The sequence below is a fragment of the Semicossyphus pulcher genome, unplaced genomic scaffold, assembly GCF_022749685.1.
Source record: "Semicossyphus pulcher isolate SPU_LCO1_2020_fin unplaced genomic scaffold, fSemPul1.0.p SCAF_10, whole genome shotgun sequence".
Lineage (NCBI taxonomy): Eukaryota > Metazoa > Chordata > Actinopteri > Labriformes > Labridae > Semicossyphus > Semicossyphus pulcher.
This window is the reverse complement of record NW_027211604.1, coordinates 4,107,861-4,128,887: the sequence shown is the minus strand read 5'-3', so window position 1 is coordinate 4,128,887 and position 21,027 is coordinate 4,107,861. Positions and strand designations below refer to the sequence as shown.

The 21,027-nt window shown below is 40.0% G+C and overlaps 1 protein-coding gene across 2 annotated transcripts in view; it reads right to left on the bottom strand.

Moving 5' to 3' along the window:
* The window catches only part of ttc3 (tetratricopeptide repeat domain 3), a 40,923-nt gene extending 19,896 nt beyond the window's left edge, over positions 1-21,027 (bottom strand). Inside the window, exons 1-17 of one of the 2 annotated variants that reach the window (XM_069674943.1) lie at positions 20,940-21,027; positions 17,242-17,339; positions 17,106-17,154; positions 14,253-14,412; positions 14,085-14,160; positions 13,405-13,458; positions 12,377-12,527; positions 12,106-12,191; positions 11,890-11,984; positions 10,399-10,461; positions 9,850-9,904; positions 8,157-8,313; positions 7,897-7,927; positions 7,723-7,813; positions 6,102-6,156; positions 1,087-1,147; positions 596-683 (exon numbers count right to left, since the gene is read on the bottom strand). In XM_069674943.1, the coding sequence (XP_069531044.1) occupies positions 596-683; positions 1,087-1,147; positions 6,102-6,156; positions 7,723-7,813; positions 7,897-7,927; positions 8,157-8,313; positions 9,850-9,904; positions 10,399-10,461; positions 11,890-11,984; positions 12,106-12,191; positions 12,377-12,527; positions 13,405-13,458; positions 14,085-14,160; positions 14,253-14,412; positions 17,106-17,154; positions 17,242-17,328 (1,359 nt within the window). In that variant the 5' untranslated portion in view covers positions 17,329-17,339; positions 20,940-21,027. The remainder of the gene's footprint in view (positions 1-595; positions 684-1,086; positions 1,148-6,101; positions 6,157-7,722; positions 7,814-7,896; positions 7,928-8,156; positions 8,314-9,849; positions 9,905-10,398; positions 10,462-11,889; positions 11,985-12,105; positions 12,192-12,376; positions 12,528-13,404; positions 13,459-14,084; positions 14,161-14,252; positions 14,413-17,105; positions 17,155-17,241; positions 17,340-20,939) is intronic. The other variant, XM_069674947.1, reaches the window with a different exon arrangement.

The following is a 21,027-nucleotide window of genomic DNA, read 5'->3' as shown; positions in this document are numbered from 1 at the left end:
TATTATGTAATAAGTAGAGTTAACTATTATCATGACAGCCGTGTCTCCATTGGTTCCTTGAGACACACAGGCCACAGATTTTAATGCAAAACTGCACTTTAAAAAAGCTTTAAAGTCCTTACGGCTCATTCATGATTTCAGATCAGTGCTGTCAGTGATTAATCTAATGAAAAACAGGCTTCGTAATACATGGTAATATAACTAACGTCCATTCTTTAAATGAACTCTCTTCTTCACCTTAATAAGTCTTAATTCACAAACTACTTTAATCTGATCACCTTGCTTCTCTTCACTCTTTTCCCAGCGACAGATTTAGGTTGATTTTAATGCTCAATTAATTAATTCACATCTGGGATCGACCAGAGGACGTCTCTGTTTATGTGTTGGAGCGTTTCTCCGCAGAGTGTGTGCGTGCAGCCTGCTCACTACAGGTACGAAAGCGGCAGAGAGCGAGGGCAGACTGACTTATAGATCAATCTCAGATGGATAAATTAATAAAAAATGTAAAGCCAGGAAACGTCCTAATTTTAATCTAATAACAGAAGCTCCAAACATGACTTATCTACAGTTGTATTACACTGAAGCGCGGCCTTACCTCACTCTCAGACTGAATGATCTTGTTCTTCGGTTTCTTCTTTGCAGCCGTGCTGGACTCTCCTTTAGCACTCTTTGAAGATAACTCGCTGGAAACACAGAATATTAATCAGCTACAGTCCAAACGACGCTAAATTATATTCTAGTTTTAACATTTAAAGGATTTAAAAGGGACGACTCCTCCTTGTGTAGTACTTTTATGTCCCTGCCTGTTGTACCCTTTTAAAAGAAAACTCTCAAGTAAACACAGGCAACAGGATGTAAACAATCAACAGCTGATGACTGCAGACAAATGTTGCACTGATTACACTTTTTATAGTCTTAATTTAATATGCACAGCGTGTTTATATCTAAATAAAGAGAAAGCATAATCACAACTTTATCTTCTCTTTCCTTAACATCTGTGCACTTTTCATAACTTCAACAGAGCATATTTTAAGCAGTAATGTGATTTATAAAAGCACTTGTGTAAGCATGAGGAGTTCCACCAACCTTTTCGATGGTTTAGAGGCTTTCGTGCCGCTCTCTGCCTGTGCCGTCCTCTCATTTTTCCCTGTCGAGAGAAAATGTGCCATGAAGTTTTTAAATGTCATTGAAGGTTTTTTTTTTATCTTAATCCCTTAAAAAGTTGAAATCAATTCATCCGGCAACAAATGGATCATTAGCTGCGGATGGTTTAGTCAAACATGAGCTCAAACCCAGAGCAGAACTAAAGGTAGAAATCAGAGACAATGCAGACCCTTGTTTATATACTGCCGAGTTAGGGAAGTCATGTGACCACAACAGTCTTTGACCATATATGGGAAACAGATGCTTTTCTCTGGCTTTTCTTCAGCTAAGCAGGAACAACTTGTGTAAGGTTAAGAAATTGTAATCGGTCGATTCTAGGAACTCTGCATGTTTGATTGTTTTAGGTAAGGGAAAGTGTAACACCTGGGGTCCGTTTCACAAAGCAGGTTTATTGAAAACTCTGAGTCTGTTAACCCTGAAATGAGGGCAACTCGGAGTTTTCCGTTTCACAGAGGGAGGTAACTTAAGCTCTCGGTCAGTTACCGTAGTAACAGACTCTATGAACCTAACCTGGTCGCGAGCAGGTTTTCTTCAGGACACTCAGAGTTTCGCTCCGTCTCCTCCCTCTAGAATATAAAACCCTCATTCGACTTCCTCATTCATTCAGCCCGTCTCACGCGTGTGTCTGAGCGGTTACCGAATTAAAAGAAGAAACGTTGCGTCTCTGTGCTGCTCTGACCGCTTTGCAAAAGTCTTTTATAATTATGATAAAAAAATCAAAAGACAAATCTGTGTCAAAGTCATCATTTTTAGATTTTCCACCACCACTGCCGAGAGCGCTCAAATAAGACGGCGTAAGTTATTGGATTTTTTTTTTTTTTAAACTAACACATTCAGTTTAATCAACATGAATTATAATGTATGTGAAGTCAGCATCATGTTAGGGATAAAGCTAATGCACATTAAAACAGCCACTGAATGACATTTCATTAGTTTGATATTTAAAATCTGATTGAAGTGCTTCCATGTACGTTTTTCTCCCGCTGGATTGCTCCTAAATTAATATAAATTTTAGCTTCCGGTCGTGATTAAGTATTAAATGAATAGACCGGTTCAAACTTGCGCATTAACTCGAGCAGCAGTTTCTTCCCACGCTGCTTCTCTCTCTTTTGCAGCTGCAGCCGTGTTACTTTATGTTTCTAAAAACATGCTCGTATTCGTTGAACGTCCGCATGAGGATTTCGAGCTCCACTGGTGTGACGTAGGAGGACCTCTTTTTGTGTACCGTTGCCATGGTGAATCGTGGTGTCGGGGCTCCATTAATGCCGACTTTTTACAGTCAGCGTGCACGCACTTAACTCCGGCTGAACCTACTCAGAGTTGATTGAACTAACTCTGATCAGCTGTTCTGGAACCGAAAACTCAGAGTTTCCTATCTCAGAGTAGATCGACTCAGAGTTCAGGGTTAGACTCAGAGTTTGTTGAACCTGCTTTGTGAAACGGACCCCTGGTTGTGGGACATTAGGGCCCACAACAAAGTAAAGGTTGTGTGTGCACAAGCCTTTTCACACCCTGTCTGTAGGCTTTGTACTGTTCTCTTCAGCTGATATTAAAACCCTGCCAACTTACATCTGATCTCTCGGTGCAGACATCTTTCCTATCAAAGATGTGGAATTATTAGAATTCAAAAGCATGTTTACTATAGTCATCCTCTTTCATCATTTAATCCAGGACAACAAGACAGCTTCTATTCGCAGGCCATCAGACAGCTGAACAGCAGCATCACACACTGCCCCCCCTCTCCCTCTCATTCAATCACTCTCACTTTAACAGCATAATTAAACTGTACCATACAGACACATGTTGGACTGAAATTTATACTACTGTGCAATATTTTCATTACTATGCAAATTTACTGTTCAATATTACGGTTCATGTCCATTCTCTTGCATGATGCACTTTACTTTTAACCTATATTTTTACTTAAATTCTTTGTTTTTACTTGTTGCATGAAGGGAGACCGACAAAGTAAGAATTTCATTGCATGGTGTAACTGCTTTGTTTTTACCGTGCATATGACAAAACACTTAAAGTCCCCTCTCTTATAGTGACGGATGAGCCAACATTGTGCTTTTTAGAGCCTTCGTAAACTAAAATAACAGTTTTAGGGTTTTAATAAACAGAAATAGAGAAGTAGAAAAACATTCCTACAGGCTAAGCTAGCGCTCACTTTTGGTTTATTGCGATATATAACAAAATTCAGGAAAATAAACCAGATAAATGCAGTGTGTTTTTATGTCCAACAATTAACAATCACACTTGTTATTTATGACTTTTAAGTCTATTTTCCTCTTACAAAACAAAACACTCCTCCTACTTTTAACACACTTGGTCCAGTGACTCTGACACCAGCATGTAAAAGTAAAGCGTGTTCAGGTGGAGCGACACGTTTCTTTATCAAATAAACACAAACAGACTTGTGTACCATTTGTAACCATGTTCAAATGTATGTTTTATCAGCGTGATGACCAGTAACTTCTGGAAACAAAAGTTACTTCCTGTCGGCCCACACAACCTCATGCTAGGGCTGGGCCATATGAGCAAAATCCTATATCATGATTCAGGGTTTTTCATATCTCGATAACGATATAAACAACAATAAATCATGTTTTTACTCTATATGAAATGATTACACGGTAAAGCCTGTTTTTGGATACTCCTGTGTAAATTAAATACTTGACCATAAAAAGGACTGAGTTTCTGTTTTCGCTTGGGCTGATCCCGAGTCGTTTTCCGGACTGGATTGAAAGGATAAGAACTTATGTAAAAATAACTGTAAAGCAGTTCAGCCGCTGGTTTTGTGACATCACGATTGAGATGATTAAGGAAAACCCATACGACACACACTTCATATTGAAATACACACTGAAAAGCTGCCATGTATAACTAAAAGCCCGCCTCGATCATCCCGCTAACATGATCTGTGACGGCAGCAGCGTCACATGCATGTTTGCTGTTTACAGGCAGGTGACACTCAGACTCTCTCACATAAAGAGCAGCACAAACGATATTCAGACGGACTTTTGTTGTAGATTAGTGATGGAAAACAAGAAAATGGTGAGTACTCCTTTTGCACCAAGCAATACAGTATCAGCTTGATGTGTTGCCGTTAATCTAATAAGATAAGATAATCCTTTATTCGTCCCACGGCGGGGAAATTTACAGTGTTAAAGCAGCAATGTGGATACATGTGCAACATTACAATAAAGGGCATATAAAAAGTAGTAACTAAACAACTGTATCCTAAGAAATATGTACAGAGCAAATAAGATAATACACAACAGACCCAAAGTCAGCAGGTGTGCAGCATGAACGGCAGCATAATCGCTATCGCACGTCCTGCAATGTGACTGTTGCACATGCACAATTGTGAATTTTCAACATTTTATCGTGCAGCCCTAGTCTAAGCCCCTCCTCCTAATGTGACATGAAGTTCCTGATGGGTCAATCAGGCGTGTCTTTTTGAAAGAAACAGATTGTGTGTAATTAAAGCTACTTAGTGAAACACCTTTCCGACTGTCCCGAGTGTTCTCTTTATCATTTAGCTGCATGTGTGGATGATCAGAGCTCATAATAAAAGTGAATTGAAGAAATCTAAAACCGCTTCATTGTTTCAGCTATACAAATATTAAAGGCAGCTTTATTTTAAAGATAAATTGTAAACTAGAAATGTAAAAATTTACGGGACTTTAAAACAACAACTTAACAAGAACAACCTTCGGCTACCACCTGATTATGAAATCATAAGAGTATTGTGACATTTTGTGACACATCATTTTTCCATCACTGCTTTTTAAGTGTCAAAATCTAGTGCAAATATCCATTTAAAGCCTTTTCATTGGATTCTTTAATATGTGCTTTATGACTATATGCACCGTTATGTCTCAAGGCCAAGTGCACAGTGTGTTTCTTTATCCTTTCAGCTCCTCGTGTGAAAATGTTCCAAGGCCGGTTCCCAACAGGTGTTAAATGTTATCAAAAGTGAAGCTGTGGGAGTCGGCCTTCAACTTTAATTCTCAGCAGATAAAAGATGAGAGAGAAACTTAATTAAAAGAAAAAAGGAATACTTTCAAATTACAAGGAAGGTCAAAGACGGAGCTGTTCGAGGACAGCCTCTGTACGTGGTGCCCCTACAGAGTAACACTGAATTTAAAAAGGCACTTTGACCCTTATTCTGTCATTAACAAGTAATGTGCCTTGTAAGTCACAACAGATATGGAGACATAAAAAAAAAAGATTTTACTATTATTGTTAAAGGTCAGGTTTAAAGTCAGTTTGCATGACAATCAAGAGATGACAGCTCCCTTAAAGTGAAGCCAAACCCTCTCTATCGCCCCCTGCTGACTGGCTGCAGTATAGGTCATAAAGCCCGCCTCCTCCATGATGGGACATGAGAGAAACTATTACATCAATCATAGTTTCTGTCTTTATCGTTAGTTCTTATCATGTTGATTTATGTCCAAGTGTTTATTTTTCTGACACTTTTAATAAGTTATTTGATGCTATAACAAAAAGGGGACGTGACCTCATGATTGACAGCTCTGTGGACAAATGGGGCTCCTGCAGCGTTCTGTTCCCGAGTAGCAGAGTAGAGGAGGAACGGCGAGAGGAGACGTAACTAACACTAACACTACAGTCATTGAACTTTCCATAACCGTGAATATCTAATTCAGACCGACACTAGACGATGTTCTGCTGCAGACTGAGCCCACCTGAGGGCTCCAACATGTCAAGGCCACAAGGTAAAGGTGCGTTTTGGTTAGAGAAAGGGGGGCGGGACGTTAGTACCGCGGCTCCACCAGCCGATCTCTACAGCACAAACTTTGGATACAAACGCACAAGATGGCTTCACTTTTGTACAACGAGATGAGATGGAGACAGGTCGTCCATCTTTATATTCAGTCATTGATCTTTACTTGAAGTGAAAACAAACTCACCTGGTTGCTTGTTGACTTTAACCTCCGGTGGTTTGCTGTTTTTAACATCTGGCGGCTGTTAAAACACACAATTCATAAATGTATCAACACGGAATCAAATGTCCACACAAAATCAGTGTTTTTGCTTTTTATAAGTTAATCATATTCTAAAGCTGGTGCGTCTGCCTGCAACTAATTATAATCTCTTATCTCCAGAGGCTTTGGGTAAAAAACATTCTACACAAAATGTAAATTATAAAGGGCAGACAAAGAACTATGAGAATATCGTAATTAATCATTGATATATTTAAGTGTTCAGGATAATTAGGACATAATCGAATGATGAAGAAATTTAATTATCGGTTACTTAAATAAATCGGTAATAAAATTTAAGAACAGCAAGTAGAAAAGTATATTGATTGTTAGATTTATGAATAAATTATATCTGTTCCTTCAAGTATTGAGAGTAGAAAAGAAAATAACTCACATTTTAATCAGTTAGTTGCTCTTCTTCTAGTAGTTTTAGTGGCTCTTCTAACTTGCACATTGTATCATGATTGAACCGATTAATTCTTCTAGACTAACAAAATATTTCTCTTTGAGTCCTCTAAGCCGCTGATCTGCTCGTAAGAACGTCATAGCCGCACAGATTTTAAATATTAAACATGTTCGATATTTACTGTCCGTTATCCTGCTGTGTGGGGGGGAACCCCGAGGACAGCTGAGCATGCACTCTGTGGATTGTCCCGTGGAACGAAACTATAGCCAATGAGGAAGCGAGCTGACTGAAGGAGGAAGCAAAACAACCGCAGCCATGGCGGCAGAAGCAAACAGGGAGCACAAAGTGACACGTACAGCCCGTGTTCACGCCGTCTCCAACACTTCATCCACAGTTTTTCTTCTTGAATTTTTAATAAGAAGTCTGAAACCGCATACTATCATACTAATCATACTAATCATACTAACTGTGACGTAAAAGTATGTCATGCGTTCCCATCTCATAGTATGCAAATTTGTGTATGCGAGAAATGCCCGGATGTATACTAGATCGTCCCGGATGTTTGAGTATCAGACGGGAGCTCACTGGTTGTACTCAACCGCCCCAAAATGCATTGCGGCTATTCAGCTTCTACTATGGCGGAGATAGACCGGACATAGATGATTAAGTCACGTGATACGGAGAAGACGGCTCTGAGTATGATGTGAACAGCATCCTAATAGTCAGGTTAGTAGGCAGTATGCAGGACATACTGTTTGAGTATGTAGTAAGCAGTACGTTAGTATGCAGTTTTGGACACAGCCAGTGTCATCACCAATTCTTCCTGCCCGTCGTCCGCCATGTTTGTTTACTCTGAAGTCTCGTTTGACCGCGAGAGATTTAGTAAGATTTCCAGCTGTGAGAGTCGGACTCTGGTTGTTGGTGAATGAACCTGTCAGTGTGTGGTGTTCTGTTTGGGGCATATTGTTGCTCTCCACACACTACAATAACAAAGCTGTTCAGTCTATCATTATCATGTGTGGGCTCTCTCACATTTTATACATCAGGTAAGATGTTAAAAAACCTTTAGTGTGGGTCAGGCGGTAAGGTGAATTCACTTTCAGTGTTTTGTGTCTAACAGAACATGAACAGAGAGTGACTAACCTTGCTCTGTGGATTGGCGTTTACTACAGCACCGATCTTAAAAGACTGTGGTCGAGACTCTGCTACCGGTGCTTTGTTAGCGCCATCAGATCTGCAGGGAAAAAAGGTCATTCATAATGTTTCTCAGCGTTTATAAATCATGTTTACACGAGGTGTATAAAAGGTTACACTTACCTGAAATTCATAATTTTCTTAAACTTTTCCACTAAAAGCAAAGCAGATGAACACAAAGTTTTAGTTATGAGTGACTGTGAAGGACACGACAAGCAAGATGTTAAAAGACCAAATGTAGAGTTGTCTTTAGAGGATGTTCATGCAGGATGGAGGCCGCTAATTCACACAGATGTAAACTGAAGTGTGTACTACATACTAAGAGCGCCTCAATACCAGTTAGAAATGTGTTTTAATCCATGACACGAGTGCACTGAAAATACCTTGTTCCACTTCATGGACAAACTTCAGGTGTTGTTGCTCCAGGTCTCTGATCCCCTCCTGGGTGCCCCTGCAGATTTGCTGGGCTGACTTGTTTGCGTCTATAGCCATTTTGAGCTCTCCCAACAGATACAAAGCTTCACAGTATCGGTAATGACCCTAAAAACAAACAAACAAATAAACTTTAAACTCATAACAGCTGTTTGCATCAGTAAAAGACATGAAGAAGAGTCTGTCCTCCTATCTATGCCCATTATGGTTTAGCATCTGTTGACATTCAGTCTGATCTGATGTTTATAGCTGTGTATGGTGCACGCTAATGTATGTGTACATGAAAATCAGTATGAAGTGCAGTAAGATTTAACAGGAGCTTCTTTTACATATTCGTATCAAAGTATTTATTTATGCATCATCTGAGACATGAAAAATTAAGACTCTACAGCCATGCTAGTGGCTTTGCTAACAACACCATGCTAACATGCTCATAATGGCCATGATAACTTTGGTTAACCATCTTAGTTTATGGTGTCGGATGTTTACTTGGTAGAGCTGAACACAAAGCACAGCTGAGACCGGAGATATTCTTGCTTTTTAACCTTGCGTTCCCTTACACAACCGTCTGCGTCATGAACGTAACTGTTCACGTAATTGTCTCTGCACTATGCGTGTGACCGGATAATAACCTCTAGAGGGCGCACCAGAGAGCTCAGACCGTATGCAACTACTGTACGTGCGGGATGTAAACAACAGACATGGCAACACTCGAGGAGGTAACGATCATGTTAATCACGGCAGAATCTATATTAGAACTTATCTGTCTGCAGCTGTTTGACAGGCATGTTTGTCGCTGTGCAGTGGCAATAACTCATCGTACAGATGTGGATAATTGTGGACTTGGTCTATCAGCTTGTCTTCAGAACTTTCTGCCATTGTTGTCCCTGCTGCTCTGCCTCTACACTGCCCCTACTGTTCAGGTTGTGTTAATTTTTGTGGACGAGCAGAGTCAACGCTGACGTAGATAAAGGTATATCTCAGGCCAAAGGGCGGATGGGTTTGTGTTCAGTTTTGCAGCTATTGAATAAATAAAAGTGTCTGACAAATTAAAACTTTATGATAATGTTATGAAATCACCCAAGTTCTTAAAATTCGTCCCCTGAAAAAAGACACATGAATCTCATGGTGAGGCTGGAGGACAACATTGGATCACAAAGTGAGAGGGATTCATCTTCTGAACACTGAGCGGTTACAGAAATGTAACAGCCGTCAACCCTAAAATGTTAAGATATTTCAGTTTGGACCAAACCCTGTTTGTCAGCGACAGAGGTATCAAACAGGCTCAAGTGAGTTTCATTGACTGGTCTGGACTCAGACTGCATTAACAGGATTATTAGGTGTTAGACTCTGGTGTGTGTCATTGAATTTGGAGTCTGTTTGATACCTGTGTACCTGATGAAGAGCCAGTATGGTCCTTGGATCTGTACTCAACCCTACTGAAGCAACTTTGCCTCTATGATGCCTAGCTTAGCATCACAACCAATATCTCTATTTTCTATGTAATAAATGTTGAATCAGAATCTTCTGTTATTTCTACTTTTTCTTTGGGAGGTTTTATTTAGTGTTTTATTTTAGTATCTTATTGTATTATATTCTCTATCTCTTGTAATACTTCTAATTCTGATACATATAAATAAATACCTTAGCCCAGAGTGGATTAATCAGAGTAGCACGTTTTCCGTCACCAACAGCTTTTCTGTAAAAATCACAAAAATCATGTTTGAGTTAAAACCTTAAACATTAAAATTAAACAAAAGTCAAAGATGAAACAGCTCCCGGTTCAGCTCTGCTCTACTGTTGGACACATTAGAACAAGTGCCTCAGATCGACTCCTTATTACACATGTTGACATTTTCTTTGTGCTGCAGTTTGGAGGTCAAAGTGACCTTCATTCTTAAAGAGGGAACTGAGGACTGGACGCTTGGTGACACTGAACACTTGTAAACTAAATGACAGATCGGATCGCAATCTCACAGGTTAAAACATTGACGATAAAATGCTCTCACTCCTGGACTCATTAGTAGAAAAATAAACGTGTTGCTGAGCCTGTCGGAGTTCATTCCTTCTCTGAGACACTTTTTAAAACCGTCTCATTTCTTATTACTCCTCCTAAATATTACAACCACTTACAATTGCTTGATGTGATTAAAGTTATTTACAAATGATTGGCGCAGAACGAATGATACTTACAGATACTTCTTACAGCGGATATAGCAGAGGGCTCTGTTCCCATAAATGATGTGGTTGTCAGGGCTGGATGGAGAGGAAATTAATTTCAGTTACTAAAGTGCACAAACTTACAGATTCATACAACAACTTCTACGCTTTACAAGTACAGTCCAATGAAACCTGTCTTTATCTACTGACCATTATACAAAGACCAGTGAGTCCAAATATGTGTTGACAGAGTCAGAGAGGATTTAAAGACCATTTCTGGCCTTTTTAAGACCGTGTCCAGTCATAGGAAGAGTAATCTCTATTTACAGATTCTACGTAGAAATGTAGAATCTGTAGGCAGGGACGGCGATTTTAGGGACGGCAAGTGTTCTGGTTTCTGTTAGAACTGTGCTTATAGTCCGAGTAATATTGACCAATCACATATCAGCAGGCTGCGGCGTATGCAGGAAAAACAGCACGTGAGGAGAGCAAGAGCAGGCGGAACATAATTCGCTGTAATGAAAACCCAGCTCCCATCTGCGTCATCTGACCACGATTTAGCTTCTTATTAATCTCTATAAACAAACATCTGCATGCTAACAGCTAACCATCTGTTCTAGATCTAAAATTTTACTTGAGATGAATTCCCTTGACACGGTGTCACAAAAGCCATTCAGTGTTCAGATTTCCCGACGCCCTCGAATGCATCATAAATGATCGATCCGACCTCCGTTCAACGTACGAGCATTTTAAAAGTAGTTTTTTTCTCTCCTCTTGACGACAGACCTGACGAAGCTTCATTTTTACTTCTTACAAATCTGCATCATGATGTTGAAATTTCAGCAAAGGTAAGACCCGTTAATAACAAGTAAATCTCAAGAAAAATTGTTTATTTGTCTGTAAACAATGCAGCAAGTGGAAAAGGAAGTCTTGACTGGAAGTCGTTTATCGCTAGCCGCTGGCTACACGCCTGACATGTTCACCGTTGTCCTCAGAGGCTATATCATCGTCCAAGATTGTAGGAAGAGTGACATCAGAAAGGTTTTCAAGAATATGAAGAAAAGCTTCACAAAGACATAATGTAATGTAATTACTTATACAGTATATGGTTTAATCAAATTGTGATGTGTGCATGTGCAATAGCCACATCGCATGACGTGCGATCGTTGTTTTAAGCGAGCTACAGCACCGGCAGCTAGCAGGATTGCAGATTTCAACACGGTGAAAACAGATGGAAGGCTGTAATTTGTGTTTTGAATGCGTTTTAAATGAAAATAAATTGAAATATTGTTGAAATAACTTTTCATGTAGACATGTTTTTATTAATAAATAGCTGTAGAAAACCCTCTGGGATACCCCCCAAAAACAGACTGCGTCTTATATTAAACTAAGAAAATGTGCAACACTATGTAACATTTTTAAATCAGAACATGTCAAAGGGTTAATGAGTACAAATACTTAAATAATATAAAACAGGGGAGCCACTATCCACTGAAAACAAGGTGACATAAAACATCAACTTACTAATATCTGATGGCTTTGGAGTAAAACTTCACAGCGTCTTCGTAGTGCTGACTCTGAAACTTCTCGTTTCCTTTCTTCTTCATTTCTTCACTTTTCTGAATGAGGAACATAAAAAGACCAGCGTGAATGACAGGAGACGTTCGTGCTGCCACTTTTCATACACAGAGTTAAAGACCGACCAACAGCTGCCTGTTTAAGAGAAGATCTGCGTCTTACATTTTTTTGCTGCGCAGATGGTTGAGCCAGGAGTGAATTCATCGTCTTCTGCAGGGAAGCGCCCATTTCGTGAACATACTTAGCAACTGATTGAAAGCAACAAGAGGATTGTGCATGAATTCAACAGGCTGCAGTGTTTAAGTAAATCATAAAAATGGTGTCTTTCTGTTCTTTAAAATAGCTGAAATTTAGTTGCTTCAGAGATTATATAAACATAGACTCTGTAATCCACCCACTGCGAGCACATGGTGTAAGTGTGACTGTGTCTTACACTCTGTGAAGACGAAGTGCAGGGCTGTGAAGCAGGTGTGAACATGGCCGAAGTCCATTACACGATGGCGAATACGAGGTTCTCCCGTTCGCTCCAACCAGTGTATGGCATCCTCGAACACCTCAGGGGAGCGCTGAGGAGACAACGACACCTTCAGGTAAAGGTGTCAAGTGGAAAACGCATTCAACTATGTCTTTTGACCATTACATAGACCAGTGATTCCCAAAGTGTGGGCTGCAGCCCGCTGGTGACAAGAGAAGATGGACTTAACAGCACGTCCACTTTCACATAGAATTTATCTGTTTAGGAAAAACTTCATTTTCATCTCAAGAGCCAAAGAAAAGTTTAGATTTCAAACTGGGCCACGGCGTTCTGAAGTTTAGGAAAGGCTGGTAGAGACATGTATAATCAACTTAACTATCGACTTTATCTTTATTAGTGCTGTCAAGCGATTCAATAATCGTATTAATTACAGGCTTGGTAATTACTTCGCATATATCGATGGTTTTTGTGAAAAGCACCACATCGCGTGTAGACTAACCCTGTTTCTAGATGGTTATATTTTACTTCCACACTTTAATTATACTCTCTTATTCACATAAAACTGACGATCTCGAAGATTTCAGTTTCGTTGTCTTGGGCGCCACCTAAAGGCGATACACGGTAATTGCGGGAGGACGCTTCCCAATTTAACCAGACGTCCGCGGTTGGCCAAAATAATACAAGCAAATGTTAAGGCTGATTGTCTGGTTTGCTTTTGTAGCTCATATCGAGTCATCAGAATTAATTTCTGTCTGTTTCATAACCAGCGAAAAAGGAGCTTTAATCGAAATTAACGCATTATTTTGACAGCACTAAAATGTATGTCGTTTAGCAGCACGTTGAGCTTCATTTTATGTTTAGAAAATGCTATAAAAATGTATTATTATTAATATAATCTACAATCAGATAGAAATGTGCTTCTGCCACTGTTTGAGGTACATTTCTTGGTAATAGAAAGAGTTTATATTGATATTTTTCAGACTTACCAAGTTAAACATGTTGCTTATCATGAAAACATGCTTTGTTTGGTCCTTTTTCAACTGCAACAGAAAAGAAACAAGCAGTTTAGATTGAAAACAAACGTTACAAAATGCAGCACAACCCCTCTTTTGGTTCAAACGGAAAGTGTAATACGTTACAGCACACAACTTCAATACTCAAGACCGAGAGTTTTCCTGCAACTCCCAAGTAAATCTTGACATTTTTTATGTGAGGGGAAGGACAATGCTGCACACTTCTTCTACTACAATGTCTGGCCACAAAAAGACTTCAAAGGTACTTTGAAAAAGTTATGCATATAGTTATAATGTTAATATTTCATCCAAGTATAAAGTATGGCAGCCACATTGATAAAGCTCATACTAAAAAGAAACTCTGCAGCTTTAGTTCATGAATCATGCAGCAGTCAAAGTTGACTTTAAGCCTCTCTTTACACAATCAGCTTCCTAAGAACATCTCCCCAAACTCTCTGCTGTCAGTCAGGAAGTTGGCAAATACCAACGGCACGTTGGTGAGCTAAATTAAGATCGCCAACATTAACAATATCCAAGTCAAGTTTTAGTGCAGATGGCTGCCATTAGGAGAAAGCAAACACGTTTCCACAGCAGTCTGTTTCTGTTTGTTTTAAAAGGGGTTATATTTTATTTTTATTATTATATCAACTCACAGTTCCTTTCTCCAAGGCTCTGAGGACGGCTTCCAGTGTTTCTATCTTGTGCAGCTGCTTCAAACTCATATCATTGCTGTAAGAAGGAGAAGAATCTTTGGCTGTCTAACTGAAGATTAAAAATGATTTAACTGTTTACTTAAAGAATATACTCAGAATAGAACTTACTCTGAGTCGATTAGGCCTATCTCTAAAGCCCAGCAGGAAATACAGCTGGATTCTTCACGCTGCAGCAGAATAGGAAGCCAGAAGGCACAAAGTTTCATCCTCTGTCCGGACAATTTTCTGATATCATAAGGGATACCGTTCCATCGATCGATAACCTCATCTAAAAAAAACAAAACAAAACACATCAGTTTCGTGCAGCTGAGAGGAGCAAAGGTTACAGTTTCAGTTTCATAAACAGATGCTTCTTACTCATCAACATTTTTCCAGCATCTATTCATTCATTTTTTTATCTCACAAATGCAGATAAAAATAGTTTGTTTAGTTCTGTGAACTCGAGTCATGACTTGGGCAGGGTTCACATCAAATGACCAAAATTCCTCGATGTTACAATCAAAGCTTTTGTGAAAAATCAGCTGTTTGTCTCTGAGATTTCAATCTTTAGCAACACATCTTGAAGTAAGTGAAACGCATCGCTTCACAGCGGCCTCTGGTCACGGATCAAATCCTCTATGCTTTGAAAATAGCAAATAAATTATGACTAAACTCAATTGACACAAAATGATGTTACAGCTATAATATAGTTGTATGAATGCTGGTTGCTGGTCTTTGGCTTCAGTAACAACATGAGACAAAAGTAAACAGTGCAGTAAAACAGTAAAAACACTGGTAGAGCCAGAAGTTCGATCATAGTCACAGCGTGATGTCATAGATGGGAGCTGTGTGATTGCAGTGAATAGAAAGCCTGCAGCACTGTGTTGGAAAACAGAGTTAAGTTATCATTATAAGGTGAACATCGCCACGGAGAGAAACCTTCATAACCTTTAAAATGGCTTCGATTTAAAGGTCGAGTGTGGGGGAAGTATGTCAAAGGGAAACATTACGTGATTGTTTGTTTTGTCCTCAAAGCAGCAGCTGATCATTTAAGTAAACAGCAGAGCTTCCCACACACAGAGCTCTTTTTCACTGCCAGTTCAAGGCGGGATTAACACGCCTCTGTTACGCTCCATCTTCTATATAAAAGGCACAGAGGAGTAATGGTGGGGCGTTGGGCCTCTGAGCTGGCATCAGAGGTAGTATCGGAGACGTAACAGAGGCGGAATGGAGTCTGTGTAAACGGTGGAGCTGGCAGGGCCGAACAGCACCATGTGTGTGTACTTGAAGCATGCACTGTTTGTTTACACCTTGTGCATGTTTAGCGTCCGCAACGGCAGAACACTTTGTAAAAACACACACTGGGGTGGTTTTGCGTCGGCGTTGCGTGGTCCAATGTAGAATGACAAAGGTGGCACGATAGTCCCTGAGGCGGAGCCGCAGTTAAAAAAGGCTACAGACTTTATGTCAACAGCCGCCAAGTACTGTATATTTGGCGACCCATTTTTGCTTCTTTTTTTTAAATCCACCCAAGAGAACGACGCCACCCGCGATTGATGAAATAGTGGCACTGGTTAATCTAGCCCCTCCCCATGCTGTTTGTTCTGATATCGCAGGGAGGTTTTAGCTACTGAAAGTCACACATGCTCTGCAAAGGAACAGAGAGAGACGCACACGCGTGTATTGCGTTGAAAACACACAAACGGTGGATATTGTTTAGGGCTGACCCGAATGCTTCAAAGCTTAACTCATTGTCATGGAGATTGATGGCAAAAATCTGGATTTGATTTGTTTCCATTTTCAACCACAGATGTTAGGAGACGAACAGATATAACACAGGTCTGTGTGTTTCTCATGCTCTGTACCCGGCTCAACAAGGTCACGATCTGTCCATATTTCTGCGCACAGTTACTATAAAGTATGAACACAAGCTGTGAATGACACAAACAGGAGCTGTAACGTGCGATTATCTCAGCACGGGGAGGACACAGACGTTTAATAACATGGATCTGTGTGTTAATCATGCAGATCTTTCTGTCTGTCTGTCACTGTGAACACAGACTCCAGTCTGCTGTGTAGTTCATATATTTCACACAGAGCTGCAGAGGAACTTCAGACTTCATAATCAAACTAAGTTATATATCACATCATCACTTCAGTCCGTGATCACCTGCTCCCTCCCTCCCTCCCTCTGAGCCTTCCACCTGTCAGCGCTGCGAGTCTGCATCACAGTTTTTATTAAATTATGTTTTTTAAAGTCTAATGACAGTGAATGAGGCTCCTTGTATATACACAGAGGCCTTAATGTATTTAATCAGAGTTGTGCTGTTTTTCAGCAGGTTGAACTAGTTAGTTGTGTTGCTTTTGCGGGGCAGACACAGGTTTCATGACGTCCTCTTTGCACATTATTTTGTCTTGCTTAACATCAATCGCCCTAAACCTGAAATACTTTCAAAAAAACAGTGACGCAGCGTTTCGGGGGACCAGCTCTTCGTCTTCTGTTCCAGACATCTGACATTGACTTGACTTAGTTTCTCCCGACCGTCTCTGTTGTTTTCTCTTCCACTCTAACCTGCCACTGCAAGGTAGGCGCTCATCGCATGGCATGCCAGCCCAGGCTTTCTCCCAAAGTGAAGCCCAAACCTCTCCATCGCCCCCTGGGGGAGGGGCTGTTAGTTTAGGGCGCGCTTGATTTGATATGCATGCAGTTTTCTACGGGTGGAGCATTTTAAACATCAAAATCTCCGTCAATCATGTTTGTTTAATCGCGGGAAGACAAAATCGTGATCAGGATTAATATTTGATTAATTGTGCAGCCCTACCTGCAAGTGAAATAAATGTGTATTTACTTTACTGTACGAGCTGCTATTTAAAAGGTAGGCTTACAGTAAGGCCTGAGTTTGTAACAGCTTCCAGATTTTTCAAAGAAGAAATGTTTGCTCAGTAAACACTATGTTTTATAAAGACTTAAATGTGTCTTACCTGATGGGTTGAGGGTGGTGACTTTGGTCTTGTTTGCAGCTATAGATTTCTGAGGGGGGAAAAAAAGTTAATCTGTGACACAGAAAACTACAAGGCGGCCGACTGCTCGTATTTTGCTGATTGGTTAAAAACTCACTGCTTTCACTTGTAGACCGAAGTCGCAGAAACCACAGTCACCCCCGAAGTCATCGCCACAGTCACAATCAGAGTCTGAATCCGACATCTTGTCCAACTCTGTAAAGACATTTGCATAAATCACTGAAACGCACATTACAAACATGCTGTAGCGATCAGATTTGAATGTTGCAGGCTGCTGATTTGAATTAATTTCACTGTATGAAAATCAACATGCAGGTCATCGAAACGTCTTGGACTTCAGCAAACATCAAGTCTGTTTTTGTTGCTGTTAAAGTAACATTATTGTTGTGCATAAGAGCACAGTGTAAAGTCAGTATCACATTAACCTGCAAGATTAAGAAGAAATTACATCAATCAAAGTGACGGATACCTGAAAGTGAGTTATAAATGTTTAGGTAAATTCTGCTGCATTTTGATGACTTGCTGAGTTTCTGTCTTGCTTCCCTATAAGCTGAATATTGTTGGTTTCAAATAGTTTATCAGTCAAAACAAGCTTTATGAAGACCTTATCTGGCACCCTGAGATAATGTCATCGGCACATTTTCGGTGGACGTTTTGTACACTTAATAATGATGAAGGGAAATATTAGTAGGCGCCCTGTGATTGACTGGCGACCAGTCCAGGGGGTATCCCACCTCTTGCACAATGACAGCTGGGATAGGCTCCACAAAACTCTATTTGCATTATATATACATAATATTCCTGTATGTATTTATTTGGCCAACACACCTCCATTCAAGATGATTCTGTTTTGCTGTTCTACCTGCAAAGCCAACCAAATTATTTCAGTGAAATGAACCTGGCTGTGTTTTTCCCACAGAACTCACATACATCTGAACAAAGCCTGAGCACAGTGCCAAACCTTGACAGTCTCCACCCTGAAACAAGCTGCTGGAAACCACACCCAGAGCCCTTTGCTGAACATTAACTGTCCTCTTCACACACTGTGCATGCACAATAAACATGAATAAAACATTACTCATGCATTAAGGTGGCACAGCAGCATTCCCACGCAATGTTTACACATGGTTTTGATAAAGATGTCAGATGTGTAATGGTTGCTGGGAATAGATACTTAAATATTCCCACACTGCTGTTGTTCCCAGTAAAGGAAACTGAAACTTAAGAATGAGATACAGTATCCTCACTCAGGACCGTTTTCAGGTGCATCCGTGATTTGTTCTATGATACAGTTGTGGTGTCGGCTTTCACCTACACAAATTGCTCCTCTATCCTCACACAATGTACACACAGAGTACATTGTGTAACATTAGCATAATGGCAGGAAGTAAACACACACCATAAGAAACTCTGTGTACTTGATTAGGAGAAGTAGTGCTGCTAGATGACGGATGCTGGACAGAAACGACCACTTAGCTTGCTAGTTTTATTATTTAAAAATACAGAGGACGACGTCTGAAAATATCAAATAATGGCACATAAATTTATCTGATACAAAAATGTCTCTAACAGCATTCAAATTAAGTCGCATCTGCTCAGTTTTTTTTGAACAACGAACTAGAGACGGGTTCAAAACGTCTTTATCAAGCAGTAGACAGCTGATTTAATTTTTTCTTCTTTTTTAAAATTCAGATAGATGGAGGGGAATTCTTATAAAGTGGGACCTACTTGTCCATATCCTGGTGTGTAAACGTATAGTATGTTTAAATCAGTCAGGAGTTGCCCCATGAGATCTCTTCAGCCAACAGCCGCAAAGAAGACTTCCATGGATGCAACATAATCCCAAATGTGCCAGATCAAATTATATCCACTAAAAGTGTTTGTTTTTGCCACATACAGGCTCTGATTATTATTCAAGGTGTCCAACAACATAAGAAAAGATTCCCAACAGAGAAAGACATTTTGTAAAAGACTGAGATTCTTCTTTTGAGCCATAGACAGCCGTTGCATCGCTCTCTTCAAAGCCACCGGACTTCACTGACAGAAACACACATTTTCCTTTGCAGTGCTCTGCAGTTGCTGGTCAACTGATGTCTCCATCAGTAAGTTTGTTTTAGGTTATTATATGAGTGTTACTTTATAAAGGGTGAGTTTTGTTTCAGTTTCAGTTTACAGACTAAACGGCTGAGCCGACGGTAGACCAGCAAACCCCTTCGTTCTGCAAGTCTGGGCTTTGAAGAGAATGATGTTAGAGCTGTTTATAGCAAAAATAAAATCTAAACAAAAAAGTCTGTCTCTGGAAGGTCCCTTGCTGTATTGTTGTCAGACATTAAGAATAACAGCTGAAGACTGTCAAGGGAAAAGCCAGCACTTTTAGAGGATGTACTTTGATAAAAGGTTCATTTGCTCCCAAGGATTACGTTGTAGCCATAACAGCTGCTGGCTAAAGCTTTGGAGCAATACCAAAAGTTTTAGTACCTACTAACCATTTACACGCCTAAACATGAAGCAATAAGGCCTAGGTGAAAAAATACTGTGATTCACCTTTAATGTCTCCAAGAAAAACTTGAAATACTGAGCTTATCTTCCAAACTGTTTTGGCTTGTCAGTATTTCCCTGACTGTTAAAACAAGGTGCTACTCTGACTTATCTCTGAATGCCCTCTTTTATTCACTGGCAATGGGATGTAACTTAACTGCCTCAAAATCCACCACCCCCTCCGCAGCTGCTTGCCCACATGTTCGCATTTTTCAAAAATATGCAGTGGGTGGAATTTGGCTCGGACTTGAGGATGAGGTTAAAAACGAGGCTTGTGGGCATATGTGCACTTTGCAGCCAACAAAAGTTACAAAGTGCAGCTGTATGTAAGGGGGGAAATCAAATGAAATGCATTCTTCTAAGTGGAAATGACAAAGTGAATTATAGGCATTACAGTACTGTTTAAGCATAACACAATGGGTGCTTCTTCTTAACGAACCGGCTCAGCCACTACACACCCTATCTTCATATTGCTACATAACGCTTCTAAAAGTGAAGGAAATATTATGATAGTCTTTCTGTGTATGCTCCATCATATTTGTAAAGTATAGCAAACAACGTGTGGGTATGGTTAATGTACAACGTGGTCCACTATTCTGACGGAATTACAGTTTCATCAGTCATGTATTTTGTTTACTGGAGGCAGGACAAAAGGGAGACTTTGCTAACCTGTACCTGAAAGTCGTCCTCTGAAGTTAACAGTGTTTTCACAAAATGTCCTGAATTTTCTGTGTGACCAGTGGATTGTTAAGGACAGCTAACAATGTCCACAATGAGTTGTTGTTGTTGTTGTTGTTGTTGTTGTTGTTGTTGTTGTCGTCCATTAATAACTTAATGTGGTCTTTCTACGAAATGCCGCGAAGTTTAAAGCTTAAAGTAATACGTTTGTCAAAATAAAATACCACTGGAATTAGGTAGTTTAGCTAACGCCCCTCCTTGATTGTTCCCAGTGGTGTTAGCATTTTAGCATGTGAGCTAACCTACGTAGTACGATTAATATCCTGTCAGCAGTCACATTTAATGTTAAAAATGTAATCCGCTGTAGTACTGACTAAAACGGTTCAATAAAGCAGCATTATTTTTCCATCATTTGCCATCGGTTAATGGCTAAGTATTAACGCCACGACACTTTTTTTCTGTTTTGTTTTCGCGCGGAGCGACTGAGCATGTCCCACTCCACGATGACAGTTTAGCTAGTTGTTAAGGTAATCAAGTTATGACACGTTCACCAAGTCTTAAAAATTAGGAAACACTTACCTTAAGATAACTATTGCGTGAACGCTAACAGTAGCTTCGGCTTATCTTGTTCATATTAGTGTGCGGAAGTTAAAACTGAGACGCTGTC